The 22,566-nt window shown below is 38.2% G+C and overlaps 1 protein-coding gene across 5 annotated transcripts in view; it reads left to right on the top strand.

Moving 5' to 3' along the window:
- Positions 1-22,566, top strand: part of LOC145997154 (uncharacterized) — an 88,716-nt gene that overhangs the window by 17,788 nt on the left and 48,362 nt on the right. For all 5 annotated transcript variants that reach the window (XM_083133819.1, XM_083133816.1, XM_083133818.1 and 2 more), the window contains exon 3: positions 4,651-5,175. In XM_083133819.1, coding sequence (XP_082989945.1) covers positions 4,651-5,175 — 525 coding nt within the window. The remainder of the gene's footprint in view (positions 1-4,650; positions 5,176-22,566) is intronic.

Here is a 22,566-nt window from a genome sequence, read left to right as displayed (position 1 = left end):
CATCTAGTACTTTGGAGAACAATGCATCCCTGACTGGGCACAGATTGTTGATATTTGATTACCCTTCAATCTATGTTTTGATATTGAATCAAAAAATTCAACCCTGCCGATTGCTTTTGGACTAGCAAAAACTCACAAACCGGGAACTCCAATACGACCCATCATTGCAACTTTCACACATCCTGCATACAAACTATCCAAATATTTAGTTGAAAGGCTTGCTATAATTAAACAACAAACACCATTCAGCGTTAGAAATGCATATGAAGTGAAACAGAAACTAAGAAATATGGTTTGGAATAATGAGTATCGTATTGCAAGTTTTGATGTTCAAAATGTATATCCTAGTGTTCCAATAGAAGGTGCCACAGATGGCTTATTGAGATGAAGGTTAACCCAGTAGAAGCATGGGAAATAGTTTGATGGTTTACTGTATGTGCAAGTTACAATTACTTTATATTTGATGGCAAAATCTATCAGCAAAATAATGGTCTATCAATGGGAAACCCAGTATCCGGAATCATCTCCAGCATTTTCCTTCATTGCATAGAATCTCCAATTGTTAATGAGATAGGTGCAGATATCATACTCTACATCAGATATGTAGATGATGTGCTAATTATTGCTAAAAATGAGAACACCATCATGGATGTATGAGGGTCATCCAGAAAATAAAGACCGTTTAGTTAAACAAAATGAAGAAAACAATATTTATTGAAAAAAAACAATTCTGTTACATACCTGAAGCTTCCTTCAAAACGGTAAACGTTTTGGAAGTGATGAAGAGTTGGAGAATGCAGTGACCACCTGGCTTAATGAACTGGCGGCAGAAGAGTATAACATGGGAATTCTGAAGTTCGTGCCCAGATACGACAAATGTTTAAATGTAGGAGGTGATTATGTAGAGAAGTGAAGGAATCTTCAGGTATGTAACAGAATTTGATTTTTTTCCAATAAATATTGTGTGTTTCATTTTGTATAACCAAACTGTCTTTATTTTCTGGATAACCCTCGTATTTAAATTGTCAAATGAATCACATCGTCGCATAAAATTCACTTGTGAACCCATGAATAACAATGTAATTTCTTTCCTTGATCTGCAAATTAAGACAACTGACACAACAATTCAAACATCAGTCCATAGGAAGGAATTAGCGGGGAAAAATACATACATGCCAATTCAGATCATTCACGTACAACAATGGATAATATATTTTTATTTTTTTTCCTGAGAGTACATAGACTATGTTCTGATGATAAGGATATCAAAAATGAAGTAGAAAGGCTTTTTAATGTAGCAAAAGAAAATGGCTTTCACACTAACAGAATAAACCAAATAAAAAAAAAGTCGCAAGAAAACTAAAGGAAAAGAGAAATACAGACAAAGATGAAAAATCTCTTAAAAATAAATTTGTGTGCATTCCATTCCACAAGGGATTCTCACATAAAATTGCAAAAATTTTTAGAAGATTTAATTTCAAAATTGTTTTTAGATCAGAAAGAAATTTGGAATGTACATTTAATGAATTCAAAATGAGAAAAAAACTACCAGATGTGGAAACTACTGGAATATATAATATAAGTTGTTCATGTTCAAAGGATTGTGTAGGACAAACAGCAAGGAAAATGGCAATAAGATGGCATGAACACGATTTGGACATTATAAATCTAAACCCAAAAAAAGGTTTGCTAGCTCACATCTTCAAGGAAAAGCATTTGATTAAAAAGAGAAGGGTTTAAAAAGATTGACTGTAAACATAGAGTTGAATGTCTGGGAAGCTTCGTTCATTGCATCATTGCAGAAGAACACTGGAATAAATTAAATAATGAAAATGGTAACATAGATCCAGTATGGAGTTTTCTTTTTAACAAATGGAGTAAGCCACCATCTTTAGATTTTAATGTAACAGAAAACATCAAGAGACTTTGTGGAAACAATGATGACTTTGAATTACCTGATGATATTTAGGATTCATAATTTTAAATAAACAAATAATGTGATCAATTTTTTTTTATCTAAAATAAAAATAAAACAGACTGCTTCTTTTCACAGTTAAGTTGCTATATTACAACAATGACATCCATTTTATAATGGGTACTTTTTGTTTAAAAAATTGCTAACCATTGTTATAACTGTATCTTTAGTCAAAATGAAAATAAATGTCTGATGAAGGGAGTGTGTGTTCTCCTCAAACGTCACAAAGAAAAACTGTTTTCTTATGCTTGTAATAACAGTAAACTACAGGAAAATAATTCTTACAGCATAAGGTTCGTGTTTCATTTGAAGTGTAACTATTTAAATTGGAGGCACTCTTTTCCTAGTGTTAAGCATAATTAAGATGTGAGAAAACAGGTCATTACCGAAAGGTTAAAAGGCACACAACACTGTAAAACGGAAACAAACAAGCTGTAGTATACATCGAAGTAACAATGTCTCCTTACCAGAATCAATCGCAATCTGGAAGCCTCCTAGTTCTTTTGATCAGGAATGGAAATGCTTAACACCATCTTGTGGTGAGATGATGCAACATTTGTGGATTTCACCCAAGGTTCCAGATCAAAGGAAGCAGTACATGAAAATTTGATGTTGGATCATTAAATATGTCAACACCCTCACAACAATGCTTTTCTCCCCCAATCAGTAGGGTCTGAAATGCAATCGCAAGGCAGGAACAAGGCATGTTGCTGTATTTACAGCAGTGTTGCAAAATGTACAGTCAAATACCCGTTTTTGTAACCATTACTAGGGTTGTGGAAGATCAACAATGCATTTTTAAGAAAATTAATGGACCATAAATAGAAAAAATATTGTTGGCAGAAGAATAACTTATAGAAGTGATCGATTGAAAAATGAAGTATTCCAAATATTAAAACAGTAGACTTTTACCAATGTGTGACAGATGAGTTTGCAAATATGTAGGTGAGTTTTTTTTTTTACCTTCAATAGCTTTTGATGAAATATCATTTTGATGGAAGAGAGAGTATACTATCAGGTAAAGTGCTCAATATTTTAGAAAGCATGAAGAAATAATAGATTATTGATCTTCTGAATTTTTCTGGAGCTGCTTCATCTAGTACAAGAGTCACTGTGTGCCACTGTTGCATATTATGCCATAGACGCACATTGAAAAAATTAACAACATCAGAATATTACTTCCACAAAAACAGGACAGTTAATTTGGAGTGTGGTAATCCCTAATTTGCACATATATCTTGGAGTGACATATGCTCTCTATGAGGTGTGTCTTCAAGTCTGCAGGCAGCTGATCCCATTTCCCACAAAGAACAGAGAGGAGGTCTGGAAAGATTCTAGGTGGTAGGTTGAGGGCTGCAAAGTGCACACCAGGCATGTTCAAAGGTTTCATATCCTCATGGCCAAGTAGTGCTATGTAGATATCTTTCCTGTCTAGAAAAACGTTCATCAGGCAGACATGCATTATTGTCTATGGAAATGAAGTGTGTAGGACTTGCACCTCTGAAGAGTCGGAAATGTGTTTGCATAACCTCACCTCACTATGCCTGAACATAATGAAATCATCAGGTAATACATGCTGCTTTATCCCTTCTAAACATGGATTGCCCATGCCAGTACACAACGACCACCAAAGTGTTCTGTTCCATGATGTTCCTGGGATGACAATGACTGCCATATTCTTTCCAAACCATCCAGTCAGGAATAAGGTTGCGAACTGAAAGACAACTGTGAAAAGGTTAAATTTTGATGGTGGCTGGCTTCAGTGTAAATTGTTCGCATATATTTTGGAGAAGTGGGCCAATCAATGCCAAGTAATCAAAACTCTTGAGTGTTCATGGATAAAAGTTGTCATGTAGACATCATTTCGTCACACACTTAAGGGCAGTTATGAGTCCTGTTGCTCTTTGGTGCAATTGTATTAGCTTTTGAAGAACACCTCCCTTGTCAGTATACTGTCGCTCAGACCTCGAATTAATACTTTCTGTCACAGTGAGGTCTGTTGCAACTTCTGTCTGTGTCTGTCCTGCTTCAATGCATCTTGAGTATTTTCCCCTTCAAAACAAAGTCAAACTTACATTATTGTGCCATGCTCCACACCCCAAGGGCACTTTACTTTGCCACAAAATTCAACAATTGCAAAAGGTTGTTCTCTCTTTAATGTAATAAATAATTTCCATTACTTAAATAGGTTACAAATTGCATTGCTTGCATGGAATATAACCAAGGAAATTATATATATTTTTAACTTGTGTGCTTGGGTTAGAAATTTCATTTACTGTGTTTGCTTTGTTGTGGTAAGACACTTTGCAGAAATTCATGTGAAGGTGTTAATAGTAAGCTTGTTTTCCAAAGGTATATTTAAATTCAAATTTTAAAAATGAAATAGTAAAGAAATATATTGTTTTTGCAATTTTGTATTGCAAGCAGTGAGTGTTTGTGTGTGTGTCTCTGTATCAGGAAAGGTGGGTCAGTTGTTACATACATAACACAATAACCTGGCTTGCAATTCACTAGTCTATATTTGCTCTTCTTTTCATATTACTTTACCTCATTTTCTTGAAAACACATTTTGATGACAATATACTTTCAGTAAATTTGATAGTAAACGTTTGGGTCTTTGTTTTATTGATAACCATTGTTTTCAGTGTTTATAATTTCATGTGTCATAATTTCAGTGAAAATATCTCATCTGGAAGGACAGAATTGGAATGTGAGAGGGAAGTCTGTTTTACCACATCACAGAAAAATCATACTGAAAAATGCAACTCCATTTCAGACTTCCCGATTTCCAGCTGCTCTTCCATAAAAGCTGAAGACACAAACTATGAGAAGACAATAATGCACAAATATGGCATACACATTGTGGATAACGTGTGTGAGAATGAATTGAATAAAGTTGATCCTTTGATGTTACCAGATACAAAACCCGATTCAATTGAAAATATAAATATGGTTCAACATTTAATTGTCTGCAAGTCAGAAGCCGAGGAAGGGGATGATACATTCAATTGGGAGGAAAGTAAGTTTGACATAGGAGAGGAAGATGAAAGTTCATTAGTGGAAAGCGTATATATAAAGGAGGAAGTTGAGGAATATCATGATGAAGAAATTCCAACTATTAAAACAGAAGAAAGGAACATGATGAATCTTCCAGACTTGGATTTGAGCTACCCAGTAAAAGATGAAGATACTGATTCCAGGTAATCAACAATATTTACAATACAATGTACTTTATTACTGTTAATCGACATTTATGAAATGTTATTAAAAGAGCATCTTCCAGAATTCTCTGGTACATTTACGTCATAATTAGGGCTAGGTATTTGATGACCTATAAGACCTAAAAAATCACGGCATTTCTTGTGAAATTCTAGCCTCATTTGGTATATATCACCCCCTTCCCATTTAAAATTTTGAAGTTAAATTCAAGATGGCGGCCATCATCATCTTATGCCTCATTAAATTTTCCCTGACCCCTATTACAAACGTACAGTGTTAGTTCTGTGGAACAGTGTGTCACTCAACTTTTACTCAGTTGTCTCCATACATTTGCACCACCCTGTATTTTGAATAAGTAAAAAGAAACAAACAAAAAAAATACTGAAAGATGACCTAAATGACATAAAAAGGCCAGAAGTGCAACATGAAAACAATGTTTCCTGATTGATGGGAAACAGATTACTAATTTTTAACATTATCTTTAAGGCAAAAGAAATACAACTTTTCATCAATTTCCTCACCATAGTCATAATGAACCAAGAAATGTTCAGCTAACATATCATTCTTCTTTGATATTTTTGCCACCTTCTGAAAACCGATCCTTCAAGTAATCTCCATAAATAACAATTTGGATTGATTTTATTTTTTAATTTTATTTTTCCACGCTGGCCGCGGTGGTAACGCGTCTGACTACCATGCTCAAGGTCCCGGGTTCGATCCTCGGCCGGTTCAAATCCGGGAACTTTTGTAACGTTTGAAGCGGCCCCTACGCCCACCCAGCGTCGAATAACATGGGTACCTGGGGGAAACCCTGGGGGGGGGGGGTAAAGGTGGTCAGGGGCGTGGTGCTGATCACATCACCCCCACTCATGACCGGATCAAGAAAGTGTGGGGCGTTACCCCCACACCCCCTATATGCCTTCATGGCATGGTGCTAAGCACAGGGGAACACTTTTACCTTCTTTTATTTTTCTTTTCTGCCACTTCAAGGGAATCTCTTGTTTGTTGTTTGAAAGTTGACACAATAGTACACACAGGCATCGATCCACGTCCCCCAGCGCATAATGATAGGCTGTGATAGAAGTAGTATGTCTGGAGCCTGTGATTTGAAAAGTAGCCTGCTTGATGGAGCCTTAATAAATTACCTTCTTTGTGAGCGACACAAGCTTGTTGACTTCAGGGAATTTGGCTCTGACTTCTTCCGTTACTCTGTGGAAAGCGTGAGCTAGACAAGTGAGATGTATCATCTTTCAGTATAATGCTTTAATTGCTCTGGCAGCTTTGACAATGTAATGCGCTGCATTAGTCACGAAGAGCAGTACATCATCATGCCTTACCCCTTCAGGCCACAAGAGTGTTATCGATCTATCGAAGAGATGACCTATTGCTGAATAGTTCACTGACTCCAAAACTTCAGTTGTGAGCAAGAATATTTCACCAGGGTTGTCTACTTCCAACATACCCACTATTACATTAGCAATGTAACAGCCTTCCACATCACTCATCAATGGAGACAAAAATCTTCTTTCCGGAAACGCGTTCTCTTATTCTTGTTATTGTGTTATCATAACAATGGGGTAAGTAGTTCTTTCTCAGTGTAGACTCTTCTAGAAATAGAACGGCCTGTATACTTTCCCAGAAACTCTCTTAATTTCAATTTTTTAACTTTCCAGATAGGAATGTTCATGGAAAGGAAAGCTTCACACAAATATCTATAAAATGCTGAGTTTGTGTCAATACTTGTGGATGCTTTTTGTGTAAGCAAAAGTTGGGACGTTCCTTTTACTAATGTTCTGGATACCACGCACATGTTTGTTATGTCTAGTTTAATAGACTTAACGTAATCACGAAACTATTGATAATATCTAGACAACAGTGAAAGAAAACTACACGAAAATTCACGTCAATGCTCTATATGCAATTCTAAGCTGATGTAATTTTTCATATTTTGGAATATCACAGCAGTTTTTCGAATGGAGAGGATTTTTTTAAAAAATTCGCCCATTTGGGTGTCAAAGGTCCAGCCGAGCCTTAAGCCCCATTTATGCATGTTATTCAAATTTCCACATTTTATATTATTTCTGAATAACTGCATGGCGTTGAACAACAAGAACCTTATTTTAATTATTACCATTGTTATTATTATTGAGATTTAGCACAGAGATGTACACAATAATTTATAGCATTTGGCATCATGCATTTCTTCAGTTGACAGATGAACTTAAGAGAAAATCAATGGTAAAGAAAGGTGATTGTGATGTACCTATTACCTATTTTGATGTGTTAATATCGACTTTGGTGTGTAGACTCCTAAACACGGCTTGCCTCTCGAGTCTCCTCAGTGACTGCATGCAGCTGAAGACACAAAGCTTATTGAAGCATGGATATTTGCAATAGCGCCTCCAGCATGTGGGGAAAACATTTCCACAGGCTGTTCACTCCTCTTCCTTGGTAAAACGTATCCATTAATATTGGCAATCTTAGTTTTCCTACCCTCTAGTGTTGGAGTCAGTGCCCTCTATGGGGCGTCTCCCTATGCCGAATACTTTTCCAGGAGGTAACACCATTTACGTGCCTCTGTTTCAGAACCAAATTTTCAATTCCTTGGAAATTTTTCTCTTTCTCTTCCAAACAACAATGCTTCTGTTTAGCACTGATACAAATGGGAAAAGAAGACAACGGTAAAGTGACAAGCACAGGGAACAGTAAAGGATTTCAGGAGAGCCTGTCAGGCAAGTCATATACTACAGTTGGATATCTGTTGAAAGAGCTTTCTGAAAAGCACACTAGAGAAGAAGTGTTCCCCTTTTCAACAACAAGGGATTTGAAAGGAACTAGGTATATTTCACTTACCAGCAGAGTCACTAGGCTTTATAAAGTTTTTCGATCATTCATGGGCAATCTTTTGAAACTATTCGCTTGCTGGAAGTAGAGGAATGCAATAATCGAAGATTCTCTTGAAATAATGTCAGGACGATAGAAAAGCACTGATTCAGCACCACAGGTGGTTGAGCTCAGATTACCCAGATGACGCAGAATAAAAGCCACTGTTCATTGATTGATTAATTGATTTATTAGCATCTGTTCAACTTTTACAAATTTTGAATTGTCACATTGTACATGTACAAACATCTATAAAACTACAGGCATAATACATAATATAAATTACAAGAGATAAAATACAATTTGCATTTGTTTCATCTTCTACGATATTATACAAGAGCATCAAATAGTCACCTATATTTAAATCTAGATAAATAGAACTAAACTGCAATCACAGCTACAAAGGAAAAATACTATATATACTGATGACGGTGCATGCTGTTTCATTTTATATATTATTGTTGTTGTTCCTGCCAACAACTCTTGTACTGTGTAAAAACAGTGTTCCCTTAGGAATCTTTTTAGATTTAACTTCTATACTGGTAATGAAATTTTGTCTTTGCATTTGGTAGCATGTTAAATAAGCGTATTCCATTATATGTTACTCCTTTTTGTTAGAATGTGGTAATGTGCAGTTCCATATGTAAGTCATTCTTCCCCCTTGTGTTGTATGTGTGGTAGTCCCTATTTACTGTGTATATATTTTGACAAATTTTCATGAGTGTTAGGATTTCATACAGGTATATGCATGACACTCGTAAAATCTGTAGTTCTTTAAATAATGGTTTGCATGGTGCATCTGTGAGGGCATTTGCCAGAATTCTAACTGCTCCTTTTTGTAATCTGAATAATGTAATGCTTTTGTTCATGTTCCCCCAGAAAATTATGCCATACCACAGTTCAGAATGAATGATGCCATAGCATAGTGTTTTCGCTGCTTCTAGATTTACTACATTTCTTACTGTTCTTATTGCATAACAAATTCCACTAGCCTTGTTTGCTGTAGCTTCAATATGTAGATCCCACTTTAAATTTTCAGATAGCTGTATGCCAAGAAATTTGATGTTAGATACATATTCTATTATTTGATTTTGAAAGTTAATTTCAACCTGATTGCATTTGTTTTTTTAGTATGTACTACAAAACATTTTTTTTCTATCCACTCAGAGATGTGTGTGATTGTATTCTTTATGTTGTGCTTTAAGAGTTCTGTGTTTGTTCCTGCTATGAGAACAGTTGTATCGTCTGCAAAGAGTGTTGCATTTGCATTCCGCAGTTTTGTGGAAGGTCATTAATGTAAATTAAAAGAAAAACAAGGGTCCTAATATGGATCCTTGGGGCACACCACATGTAAAATATTGTTTTTCTGATGGATAATTTCCCTTGTTATTAGCCTCATCGCCTCATCAATGTGAGTTATTTCTTTTATTTGATTCCTGTCCATTAGACATGATTTAAACCATTCTTTTGATATTCCCCTGATCCTGCATTGGTCCATTTTATTTACCAAAATTTTGTGGTTGTCAGTGTCAAATGCTGTTGTTAGATCAAGAAATAGCCCTACACATTGTTCTTTTTTATCCAAAATTTCTCTAATTGTGTCTGTTAATATGTGTATAGCAGATTGTGTAGATTTTCCTTTGCAATTCGGAGGCTGAGGGCATGTTAGGCCGGAGTTCGGAGGCTTAGGCCATGTGAGGCTGGAGGTTGGGCCTCGCAAGCAAATCAAATGAACAACTCACCCTACATGATAGCAGAATCCGATCTGTATCTCGCTTCCAATGGATTGTACTACGATAATTTTTATGAAGTTCGGACTTTGTGAAACTGTCTTTGTCCTTCAGGAAGGAAGCCCGCCTTCTACCAGTTGTTGATATCAGCCATGCCAGAGGTGATTTTTGGCCACCACGGTAGATTGCATTTCTTGATTTGTCATTTCGCTTTGCTCTCTGTGGCGTAGGGTGCAGTCTGTTCCTTTTTCTCTGTTTTTCAATTGTCAGATGTTATTTCGAGTGTATTCTGGAAAGAAACCACATCCAAAAATTGTACAGTCGTTTTCGCGTGCCTCCTGGAAAGGAAAGTATGCTCCTGTTCACCACCTGTGTTAGGAAACGCGAAGGACAGCACACTATAACTGAGGTGCTTATGTTCTGAAAAAAGTGAAAATATAGACACCTTCCCCTAACTCGTAAAATTCTATGTTAAATCTAACATGATTATTAATCATTAGCCCTTTCTCTTAACACACACAGGATTTCCCATGAACTGTAGAAGAAATTGGCCAACTTTTTGTCAGTTCAGACCAGAGATGTCCAGCCTTCGGAGGTCGGGCCTCATGAGGCCCAGCCTCAGCCTCGGCCTCCAGAAGCCTTGCGAGGCTGAGGCCAAGATGGAGCTCGGACGCTGGGGCTGTGTGAGGCCGAGATGGAGGTCGGAGGCTGAGGCCCTGTGAGCCCGGAGGCTGAGTTGGAGGTCGGAAGCCGAGGTCGTGTGAGGCCGGAGGCCGAACTTGAGCTTGGACGCTGAGGCCGTAGGCCCAGTTGGAGTTCAGAGGCTGAGTCCCTGTGAGGCCTAGATGGAGTTCGGAGGCTGAGGCCATGTAAGGCCATAAGCCGACCTTGAGCTTGGAGGCTGAGGCCCTGTGAGGCTGGAACCCAAGTTGGAGGTCGGAGGCTGAGGCCGGAAGCCGACCTTCAACTCGAAAGCAGGGCCTCGCGAGGCCGAAGTCAATTAGCCATCTCTGATTTTGACTACGTCTGTAGAGACATTGCCGAAAAATGGTTGGCAAAACTGGCTTCGGCTGTGCTCGGAAGTGGAATGTTTTGAAATTGTACGATTTTTTACTCCAGCTATTCTTTACCTTATCCTCTGTAAGGTATGTGTGATATATAGTCGTATTCTCCGGAATCTCATCTTTACATTTATATACGATGCACATCACAATTTTGTTTCTTAACTGCTGTCACAATAATTAAAGCTACCCTTTCCGAAGGAAAATAGCATTGAATTGGATACGAAGAAAACACGGTCTCTTGTTGTGAAGACTCAGTCCCAGTGCATCGTCTGCTGTGACGTCACCACTAATGAACTCCATTCCTCCAAACCAGTCAGGCAGACAGGCAGCAGCCATGACATCCAGGCAGGTAGCCAGTTCAGCGCCAACCAAAGCAGGCCATCCATTTGCAAGGAAGCTTCTTGCATGCTTTTCTCCCGCTCAAGCTCGCTGACCCTCGCTCCAGGCATGATAAAGGTTTATTGCTATCCCAACTAGATGTGACAGTGGAATGTGGAGGGGGGGTTGCAGGTTAAGTCAAGTTCCAAAATCTCTTCAGTTTTCCACAATATTCAGGCATTCCAAACGTTTAGAAGTTTTGCACCAGTCTGGCCAATTTGCACGTGCGCAAAACTTGCTTTCCCGTTGTTCTGGTGTTTGATGGAGGTGGTTGGCGGCTTGGGGGGAATTTTCTGTATTGGTATTGAACTATTTATGCATACTTTTTTACCAGGCGTGGTTCAACGGGGAGGATGATGGGGCGATCACCCCTCCCAAATCAAAAGCTTAAACTAGGTTTTTCCGTACATTGTATTTAATTTACATTTCATTTGCATGTCAGTATTATATAGTAAGCTCTCCTGTATTTAATTGGTGTAATCATTATAGATGGTTATTTTGAATATTTTATAAATATTTTAATACCGAATTTCAGTTATTATTATTATTAATTATTTGTTCCCAAGCTTGAATTGAGGATGTGTGCTAAGAATATATATTCTAAATCAAAATTATAAAAATAAGTAAATAACGATCCTAATGCTATATGCATATTTTTACATTCTTACATCAACAGGGGCGATATGATTCTGTAGGAGAGGTCCTTGTTTCATAATTCCCCACTTCTATTCGCATCTTTATGTAATTACTAATTAGGGTTATGACGGCAATGGAAACATATAATACTGATTGAGAAAATTAATAAGCATCCTTTACTTATCGCAGATTTGGACCAAATACCCTTGTTTTCAGCTGTGCGCGTTAATCCCTGTAGACCACGGGGCAAGGCGCAAGGGAGGACACCCCCTCCCCACAAATTTTCATGTTTATTAAAATGTACAACGGCAGAAGAAATTTTTAAACCTTTGGAACCTAATGCTCATGTTCTGCCCTCTCCCTTTCCCAAAGCTAGGTCCAAGTTACACTGGTGACAGAACCTAGAGGGGGAATTATGTTGATTTTATGAAATGCATGAAGGATAAATTAATTCCCCTCGAAATATATTTCTAGATTTCTAGATTCGTTGTTGTGTGAACAGTTTCTGTAATTTTCTCTGTTGTTCAGTTTTAAACTCATTAAGCAAGTTCGTATGGCTGTATGTACAATTCTCATTCCAAGAAAACAGAATGTATAATTTCTTTTCTTTTCAAAAAGGGCGCTATCTAAAATAACATTGAAACAAGTGACTATGTGTTCTGTAAGGATAGGAGCCAAGTGCTGCCTCGAGAAATTGACTGAATGCAATGGTTGGGCGAAGTCAACAAAACGCAACGAGAAACGGGTGTTTGATTTTCCAGCTGCAAGTGTGCAGCTGTTTAACTCCAGCTTTTGGCAAATCACAGCATCTCGCCAACAGCAAGGGAGCATTTCCCTCTCGTTTTCTTTGTAAATGGATGGCCCACTTAACTGATTTCTAGTTCCGTGTGATTCGGCCTTAAGGCCGAACTGGCCACCTGCCCGCATGTAATGGCTGCCTGCCGTAGAATGGTACATTAAGGAGGGAATTACCATGAAGTAGAAGTGCATGTAAAGACATCTTTTGTTCTGGGTTAAGTGATTTTACATTCAATTACACACTTTTTTCAAGGGTAAATTGAATGGTGTGTTGCCTCTGTGTTGTAATGATGAAGTAGTAGAAAATACCATAGGATGAGGACAAAAAATCGTACAACTGAAGAGTTCATATGATTAACAGACCGATTTGGCTATACTTAAAACTATGTCAAGATGCCCATATGAGTCAATTGCCCCAAGTGTGCTACACTGTCAAATCCAAAGAATCCTGAATTCTAGTGTACAAATGAAGAACTCTTGACAGACTAATTTGGCTACACTTAAAACTGTATCAAGTTGTCCATATGAGCCTATTGCCTACAGTGTGCTACTCTGTCAAAATCCCAAGAATCCCGAATTCTAGTGTACAAATGAAGAACCCTCAACAGACTGATTTGGCCATGTGTACAAAATCTGCATCTGTCAGTCTGTTGTCTATAAGCCTGCTAAACATATAGCCCTTTTGCTTACACAGTAGTACACTGTAATATATGCTTAAATACTTGTTCAGAGTATTAATATGTTAACCCGAATATTTTAATTGGGCACCAGGCTCAACTCATATATATCTAATACTAAAACAATGCATTGTACAGAGGTCTTCCAAAAAATGCTCTGTGACTCTCTCGTTTCTTATATAATAAACATATGATTTCTGACCTATAAGAATAACACTGCATATGGTGTCAGCAGGTGGTGTATCATGGAATTCACAGATAATTTTAATATTTGTCCTGTCATCAACTACAACCTGTTTGCGTTTTGAGGTGTTGATTACAAACATCGGTCTCTGTGCTTTGAATTCATCGGGTGAGTAATACATGTCGGTATTGCCAGTAGTGACTCTTTTGTATGATGTGTTGGCCTCATATAATTTAAGAAAATCATCCTTGGACATGTCTAAATTATAATTTTCTCTAGGAAACACCTCGTTTCTCCCGTTTTTAAGATATATGTTCTTGATGTTACAGCTAACGAACTTACTTGAATTTTGTTGCTGATTGTTGTCTTGACCAGTCTGAAACAGCACCACCACAAAATCTGGCATGTCATATTGTATACTGGAGAATGAGTTTGTAGCATCAAATTCATAATAGCTACCAGTAGCAGGTTTCTGGACACATTGATATGTATAAAATTGTATTTAAGAGCATAACTGGCTTCAAATTCAACTACTGGAATTCTTAGCTCCATAGTCTGAATAAGACATTTGCCTTCGTCAGGTAGGGTATTAGGCAGAGCTGCACCAGTAGAGTGTAATGTACTGTACCGCATGAAAGCATTATCATCATTGGCGGCTCTTCGAAATGTGATTCTTAAACCACCATTCCACATAATGTCTTCGTAATCTGAGAAGAATCCAGGTAACGGGCGCATCGGGAACAATACAGTGTGGCTCTTGGTTAATATTTTATCACCAGCCTCAAATCCACCTATTTTGTAGTAAGAAGCCTCGGTCTTGGATAAGTTCAGTGTGGCCAAAGCTGTAGATGTAATACCAGGATAGTCTACTCTGTTTTTGACAACACCATGCTTTCTGATCTCGATTTGAGAAAACAGATGCGGTACAAAATTGTCTACTAGTCTTATATTTGAATTAGCCGGATAATCTGTACCATCGAGCTTTACAACATCAAACTTGATATATAGGTCTGCTCTGTGGGGGTGTATAAAGCCATCCCCTACGTCAAGGTCAACCTCAATCTCTGTGTTGGGCTGATTCAAATTTGCAAAGTCCTACAGTTCGGGGGGAACGACTGTAGCTCGTAACTCTCGATATTCTCCATTTTTTAGTATATATTTTATTTACATATTAATCTCTATGATGGCGGTTTTTGTGGCTCTGGCAAAATCAACTAATTCTTCTTTTTCGTTAGTGACCACCAACTCAATGTAGTCGATTCTATTATGGCACACCGGAAAATATAATGTTGGTGATGGAGTGTAGATGATTGGCTCCATAAATTCAGAGTTAGGTTTGAATGTTGCGATGATGCCAGTTTGTTTGTGAGTGCCTATGCCATCCGATTTGGTGATCATACCCTCAGCCACATTACAGTGAATATTCAGAGTCTCTATGGCTAAGAATTTAGGTATATTAATAGCAGTGTGTTTGATGGCTGGTTCAAGTTTTGTGTTGTTCTGGAAGCCCAACAGCTCTCCTATAGTACCCAGATCTACTGTCTCTGTAGCAGACACAATCTCTACTCTGTGAGTGACAGAATTTTGACTTAACACTACACCTCTGGGTAACTGAGCATTTAGAGTAGACAGATTATACTGCCCTGGAGTGATGACAATGTTTTGGTCACCAACTGCAATCTTGTTGTTGTGGTGTGTAATACTGGGGATCAAGTACATGCCATAGAATGCTCTGAGAGCTATTGCTTTGGGGGTATACTATATCATCATGTAGTCTGAGTTTCAATATTGAATTCTGGCTGGTCAGATGGAATATGCCCATGATGTTTTAGATACCACAGGGCCTTTTGAAAATCTTCAATTGATGGTTTATTTATTTGGGACAAATATCTAAGAACAGATAAACACAGATGTCCACAATTAATATCTTCAAAATTTTGAATACGATCGTCATTGTAATACAGATTATGAGATTTTAGATATTTTACTACATTATTAGGTGGAATCCCCCCAAACGCCTTCTTGTTTGAATATTTAAGGTAGCATATCCAGTGTGTGCCCTGATTTTTGTAGCTATCCAAATTGACTATGCCACACTCTTTTTTGAGTGGTTGTTCTGGTAAAGAATCAGACATGTACACACCTCTAAAATTTTTGATGCCCAGTGGTTCGATTAAAGCTTCGATATGTTGGTTGGTAAGCGGCACTTGTTTTTTTTTTAACTTATTCATGACTTTTTAAAGACCTTTGCCTTGTCTCTCTATGGCCAGATTATGGCGCTTCAGTTCATCTAATTCTGCCTTATTCTTTCTGGCATCTATTACTGTTTTTGCTATGGCAGCTGATCCCCTGCTAAGCTACCAACTGCTCCTAGTGCTGCTAAGATAGGCGAGATACTAAATATGAAGCCCCCTATATGCGATTTTTTTCTGGAATGCTGTCATTTTTTTAATTGGGGTGTACTAAGTAACAATTTCATACCGTTGCCCTTGGCAAGACAAGAGCTTTTTTTCTTACGCTGCTTTTTGGTTAGAAGACTATCGATAGTCCCAGGTGATTTGAGACCCGCATATGGTATCTGATACATAACACCCTTGGCTTTCATTGTAGGTTTAGTATATATTAGATATTAGTGGGCCAGTTTATTTAGTCTGTATAGAGTATTTTACAACCCCCACCGTAGTTTTTGTTTGGTGTTCATTGCTATGGTGGTCCCCAACACTGCTATTCTCTCACTCAAAGAAGCATTTTTGCTTACTAATCTACCAGATGCAGCCTCTTCTAATTTTCTGTCTGCCACATGTCGTTTGTCAAGATTGTAACCTGTTGGTTGCGTGCATGAAGAAATAGAATAAATTAATCTCGTGGGAAGCGTGAAAAAGGTCCGGGATCAATTTGTTGCACGAGCTCAAAGTAAAGCTACAACTAACAGCTACAAATTCGAGTTATTGAAGGTTATGGCCAGCCTTTAGGGCTACCCCCTCAATCTCAAAAGAGAACCAATGCCTATTATCGTGCGAACTTAAATAGAACGCAAGAGTTAATCGTTCCCCATTTACCAGTCAAAAAGGAATTGTAGGCAAACATAAATGATCACAAAATATCGTGGAAAATTACAGTGCTGCAATTCAGAAATATTATCATACTAACACAAAATAAGTACATGTATACAATCTACGTCCTTCTATAAGCTTCGACACTAGTTTCTTTTTTACCAATAATAGATTTGTTCTTTCTGCGTTTTGCTTTACTCAAAGTTTATAAACAAAAGGTGAGGCACAGAATTGTATGAAAGCTTCGAAGAATACTTTTGAGTAACAATTTTATTTATATCCAATCATGAACAAGAAACAGTTGACTTCTCCAAATAACAACAATATAAAGGATTGTTTTAAGACATACAATTCTAAGTTTACGTATCCTTTTAGAATTTCCCTCAAACTACAACGTTAACAATTTTTACTGTCGTTCTTTGTTTTGTCACTAGCCATGGCAGTGATATATATATACATGCATTTTACGCAAAATTACAAAAGTTCCAACGAATGCTAATACATGCACGAGTTCCAATTGAACCCCATTACTTAATCCTTCTAAAAATTCTGAACATATCAAGAAATTTTGAACATTACAATTTATCGATATATTAACCACTTTTACCACGTATCATTTCCATTTCTTTTGACAATAAGCAATCTTATAATTCCTATGGCTATTTGATGCTCCCAGTATTTACTTATTTATTAGTGCCCACCTCCGTGTGCGTCTTATTTTACATTTTTTAGGAAATCGCAATTGTAAATAGCAAATGGCTCGCGTACGCCTGGGTTTACGCTAGCAATTCTGACAAAAATGCCTCAAGTTCATTCGCGTTACTATTAATGCGCAATCAAAAAAGGTAGTTTGACACTACCGGTGAGACGAAGTACTGTAACAACGATTTTGTAACAACTAGCCTTTTCGTCGATTCGTCGTTTAGTCCTATCACACTCTTTCTTTATATTTTTGATTCGGTTAAGTTAAACATATTCCAATCCATCACAATCCGCGAACTTGCATTTTTTTTGCAATCAAAAAGGAGGGAGAAAACAACACTGTACATACCTCCATTTGATTTCGCATAGAGTACCAGACGACAATCCCTCACAACCAGGTATGGTAAGTCACTACAAATCGTGGCTTCCTTCACGTCTCGTCTTCAGGATATTGGCGTCACACATAGGAACATCTCTGGCTTCGTATTCAATCACCAACATGGATACTGATCCGTGTTATGGGAGAAAACACCCAAATCAAACTGGGCAGCGATCAGCTTCGTACTTCGTCAAACGCAGCCTTCCATGTAACGAGTAGAACTAATCAGACAAAGGAATGAATACTACTTCGCGATATAATGTCCAATATTCGTAGAGAGAGAAAACTAATTCATGGAGCGCGCAAAAAAAGGAGGAAATCAAAACGAGGTTAAGTCTCGCCAGCGAGGCAACTTGCACGCTTAACCATGCGGCGCACAGAAAACTCTCTCCACACTCGTGACCCAAAGTCACGTCGTTCTTATCGCGAAGATTACAGGATCGGAACTGCTGTTGCCTTTTTGCTCGGGAAGCGAGCACGGAGCGAGGGGTCGGTGGAGACCTCTAGCATGACAAATTATAATCAGGGAAAACAAACAAGACGCAAGGCGTACGAAGAAAATGAGAAATTGTGGCGTTTTTCCACGCGAAAATACAAATGCGTAGAAAAAAACGTCACAAGATCGGTATGTGTGTTCTATGCTATGGCATGGTCTCTACAAGCAGCGTCTAGGGGATTAACACCAGGGTCCCCTCTGTTTAGTCTATGGTCTAGTTTGGTACCTGGACCACAATACTGATATCCTGGTATGTGTAGCTCAAATTGCAGCTTGTTTATGATGTCATTAACCAGACCCCGACCCTCAGAGATATTCCAAAATTTAGGGGGTAGAGTATTAATAATTTTTATAAGATATCCAATGCCCTTAGTGTCATTGACTATAAAATTAGACAATTTGGTGGCTATCATGTCCATAATTCCAACCTTTTCATTGTAAAAATTATGGTTACCAGCATTTTCTTCCCCAGCTATGACCAGCAACCTATCTACAAGTTTCCTGACATCATCAACCCAGACAAATTCTTTAGGCAGGGTGCTGTACTGTTTGATTCCGCTACCTGACTTGATCAGTGTCCATATGGGCTTGATTAAGTTGTTGTATTTTGCTCCACTGCTAGGCTTGACTCTTTTTTGTGTAGGGTCGTTGTTTTGGTACAGGGCATCCGATTTTATTAGTATTTCTTTGTAGTACTCATAGTCTTGATCTGTATAGTTGTCAGGCCGTTTACGAGTCATCAGTTCCCACAATCCAGGTGTTCCAGGACACTTAACAAAACCACCTCTTTCTCCAAGATGAGATTCTGAATATACAATCAGACCATTGCCCATAAATGTTACCCTAAAATTGCCAATTTTATGTATGATGCTAGCGTCACGCTCTGTGTCAGCATATAAACCGAAGACCTCATCTTTGTTGGCTTTACGTATGCTTCAATATTTTTGAGCAAGAAGCCCCAATTCAATAGGATCCTGACTAGCTTCGATTCTTCGAGGACGAACAGGACTAGGTGTATGAATACTAGAAAGGGGGGTGATAGGATAATCTAATATGTTCCGAGCAGCTACAGGCACAAGCTCTGTGATTAAATTTTGGTTCTGCTCTGTAACAGTTTTGATATTTTTACACAGTTCACTAATAGCATCAATAACAGGCTGTTCTGTGCACTTGTGTTGTTCATAAAAACCTCGGTTCTCCGATTTCCATCCCTTGAATCGTTTTACAAGATAGTCCCTTAATTTAAGATCGTCAACGATTGGTCGTTTCATGGTTGTTTATATACGTCTCTACGTCTTGAAAATTGTTGATTTTACTCCTATATTTACCACTATTGGGCTTCCTTGTCATATCGATTGTGACAAACACATAGCTGTCCTGGTTCCAGCACCTACAGCAAAACTTAGAAAGATCATTGTAGCTCAAGTCCCCACCTACATACTCATCATGTATGTGTTTGAGGTTAGTATGGTCTTGACGAAACACACACATAAAATTGCTGTTGTCTCGTAGCAGCTGTTTCGGTATTTTAGAAAAGTTCTGCGCCAGGTAGAAGCAATCTATGTTTTTGTGTCGCCCCTGTGTAAAAAAATTTCTAACCTCGTTTTGGTTATCCAGTATAATGTCATCAAACACAACAACAGAGTTATCGAGACAGTCATCAAGTGGCTTAACATCTGATTCAAAAGTGGCTATATCCAGTCCGTCGTATAGCTTCATCAGCTGCTGATATTTAAACTGTTTCAAGCTCTTAGAAAAGACGTACAAGTGCCTGTTTTTTCAGTCTAACCAGTTAGGTGTCGCTTTATAACATCCCAGGTGTTCATAATATCACTTTGTCTGCCTCGATCCAGCTGTTTTCTGGGAGACCTAGCCATTTGACCAGTAGCCTGTTGCCTTTTTTACAGATGATTTTTTATATGAGATATGTGCCAGGCTGTTTAGTTTTGTTAAGTTCTTCTTCATAGAATCGGCCTTTTAGGATTTCGTTGTGATGGTCTTTTATTATATGTGTTACGGGTCCCAGGTATAACTTGAACCACTGTAAATAATTCAGTGCTCCAGTTTCTAGTAAAGCCTCTTTTGAATGTGTATTTATATTTACTAATCCTCACTTGATCACCTATCTTGTATTTAGGTGTCCTGGTTGTTGGCTGATATCTCGGATAGTAAACAGTGTTGACCAATTGCTGCTCGTCACATTTGGTTACATCAGATGGCTTGTTATTAATTGTGGTGTGGACCAAGTTGTTATACTGATCTAGAAGTTCTGGTATCATAGCAACCCATTTATAATTACCTTGAAGCGTAAATTGCTTATACATATGACTTTTTAGGGTCCTGTTGAATCTTTCTACAATAGAGGCTTTGAGATCGCTGTAACTTGAGTAATGTCCTATTGACTGGCTCTTAACAAATTGTTGAAACACCAAATTATAGACTTCTTTACCGTTATCTGTTTGTAGATAGCACGGTAATCTGCCACTCTGATTGATGATTGTCCTAAAAGCTTCTGTAACACATGCTCCAGTCTTGGATTTGAGTGGCACAGCCCAGGCATATTTCGAAAATGTATCTATGACAGTAAGTAGATATTTGTAGCCCTTGTTGATCTTGTCAATGTTTTTCAGCTGTCCACTTGCCATCTCAACCAAGTCAGCCTGCCACAAATCGTCTATGCCTTTTGTAACCACTGGCAGTCGCTTATAGTTACGTCTGGCTGATCTGTGTAGCTCGTCAACTATGATTTGTCTAGACATAGTACGTAAACAAGAATATTGCAACTATGGGGTGTTCAGCAGCTGATATTACAGGATTTTCTAAATACAGCTTATCCCCTATTTGTATATTAAATTCGAGAGAACCATCATCTTCAGCATAGGCTGTTTCTAGTGTATCGGGGTCTGTAAAATCCTCTAACTCCACACTGGTGACCTTTGGTATGTTGTCAGCATTGGCTATTGACAAGGTAGGGTAGTGGTCTGCCTGTGGTTGTAACCAGCATTTGATCTTGACCGGTCTGAGTGTGCCTCTTACTAAGAACTGGTAATAAAATTAAGCAGGGGACAACATATACAGTTTGCCAACTGTTGTAAACGGTGATTCGTATTCTCTGTTGGGGACACTGTACAATTCAAGAATTACTGTGTGCTTAGGATTCTCGATTAGGCCAGTTATTTCTTTTTCTGCTGTAAGCAATCTACTTATTACAGATTGAAGGTGCTCATTGATAGTCCTAACAACATCGTCGTGGCCCAGTTTGATTTTTATGTCCACAGCAAGTTTTTTTGTATTGTTTCACAATCTCTTGAAGCTGCATGGTAAAAAACAGACAGAGCATTTGCTTGGTTGGATTCTAGGGTCCCTAGCTGTTGTTTGATGTTGGCTACAATTTGCTGTAGATTTTCAACAACAGCCAATTTAGAACTCTGGGCTGGACTTGGGTTCTGATATCCTCAAACAGGGCATGCAGTTCGCTAATATGTTGATTCGTTGGTAGAGTGGCCACTGTCTGAGTAAGCTGTTTGATCTCTGGATATTCTTGATGTCTTCTGATTTCAGTATGCGATTCACGGCTCTTTTAATATTTTTCAGTTCCTGTGATGTAGAGATTGGCCACCATATTCTGCAGAGACTCAAGGGACAATTTTACAGCATTTAATTCAGTAGCATCAGCCACACTACACATAGCATCTTGGAGCAGGGCTATGTCTGCCTGAGTAGGTGTTGATTGTTGTAAAATTTCAAGCTTTGTTTGAATATCATCGATCAAGTGATGAAAATGTGATAGCTCAGATTTGGTGTTGAGGTTTTCAAGTTTGGTGATCTGTTGCTGGACACTGGCAAGAGTGTCTACGATACCAGGTAAACGGGATTCTAGAGTTTCTTGTACATTTGTCAGATCATTTTGTACTGCTGCTATGGTACTCTGAATTTTTCCAAAATCTTCATATGTCTCGAGTTGCAGCTTGATGTTGGCAACACTACGAGTGATAGCACTCAGAGCATCAGAAGATGGTAGGTTGTCCATAAAGTTCTCGAGTGTCTCGATTTTTTCTTTAACCTCGGCTATGGCATTGTTCGGAGGGTCCAGATTAGGAATCTGTAGTGATTGAGTCTGTTCTTTTAGAGTAGAAATTACTAGATCGAAATCGTCTTGGGACTTTATGCTTTTAACAATTGTTTGGAGCTGTGTCTGGACACTACCAATCTGCTCTTCTAGTTGCTGTTTCAATTGCTCAGAGTTGGTAGCCTGAGTCTTAAATTTGGCTTGAAGAGCTGCTACAGCCTCTTCAAGACTCTGTAGATTATCTAATGTAGCCAAGTCAGTGTATTTCTGAAGCAGCGATTTAAGTTCTGAGTCGATTTTAAGAAGGGGGTCCATGCATTGTG

The sequence above is a fragment of the Lepisma saccharinum genome, chromosome 13, assembly GCF_977018435.1.
Source record: "Lepisma saccharinum chromosome 13, izLepSacc3.1, whole genome shotgun sequence".
NCBI classification, from domain to species: Eukaryota; Metazoa; Arthropoda; class Insecta; order Zygentoma; family Lepismatidae; genus Lepisma; species Lepisma saccharinum.
Note: the sequence above shows the minus strand (reverse complement) of the source record. Positions and strands in the feature narration are given on the sequence as shown.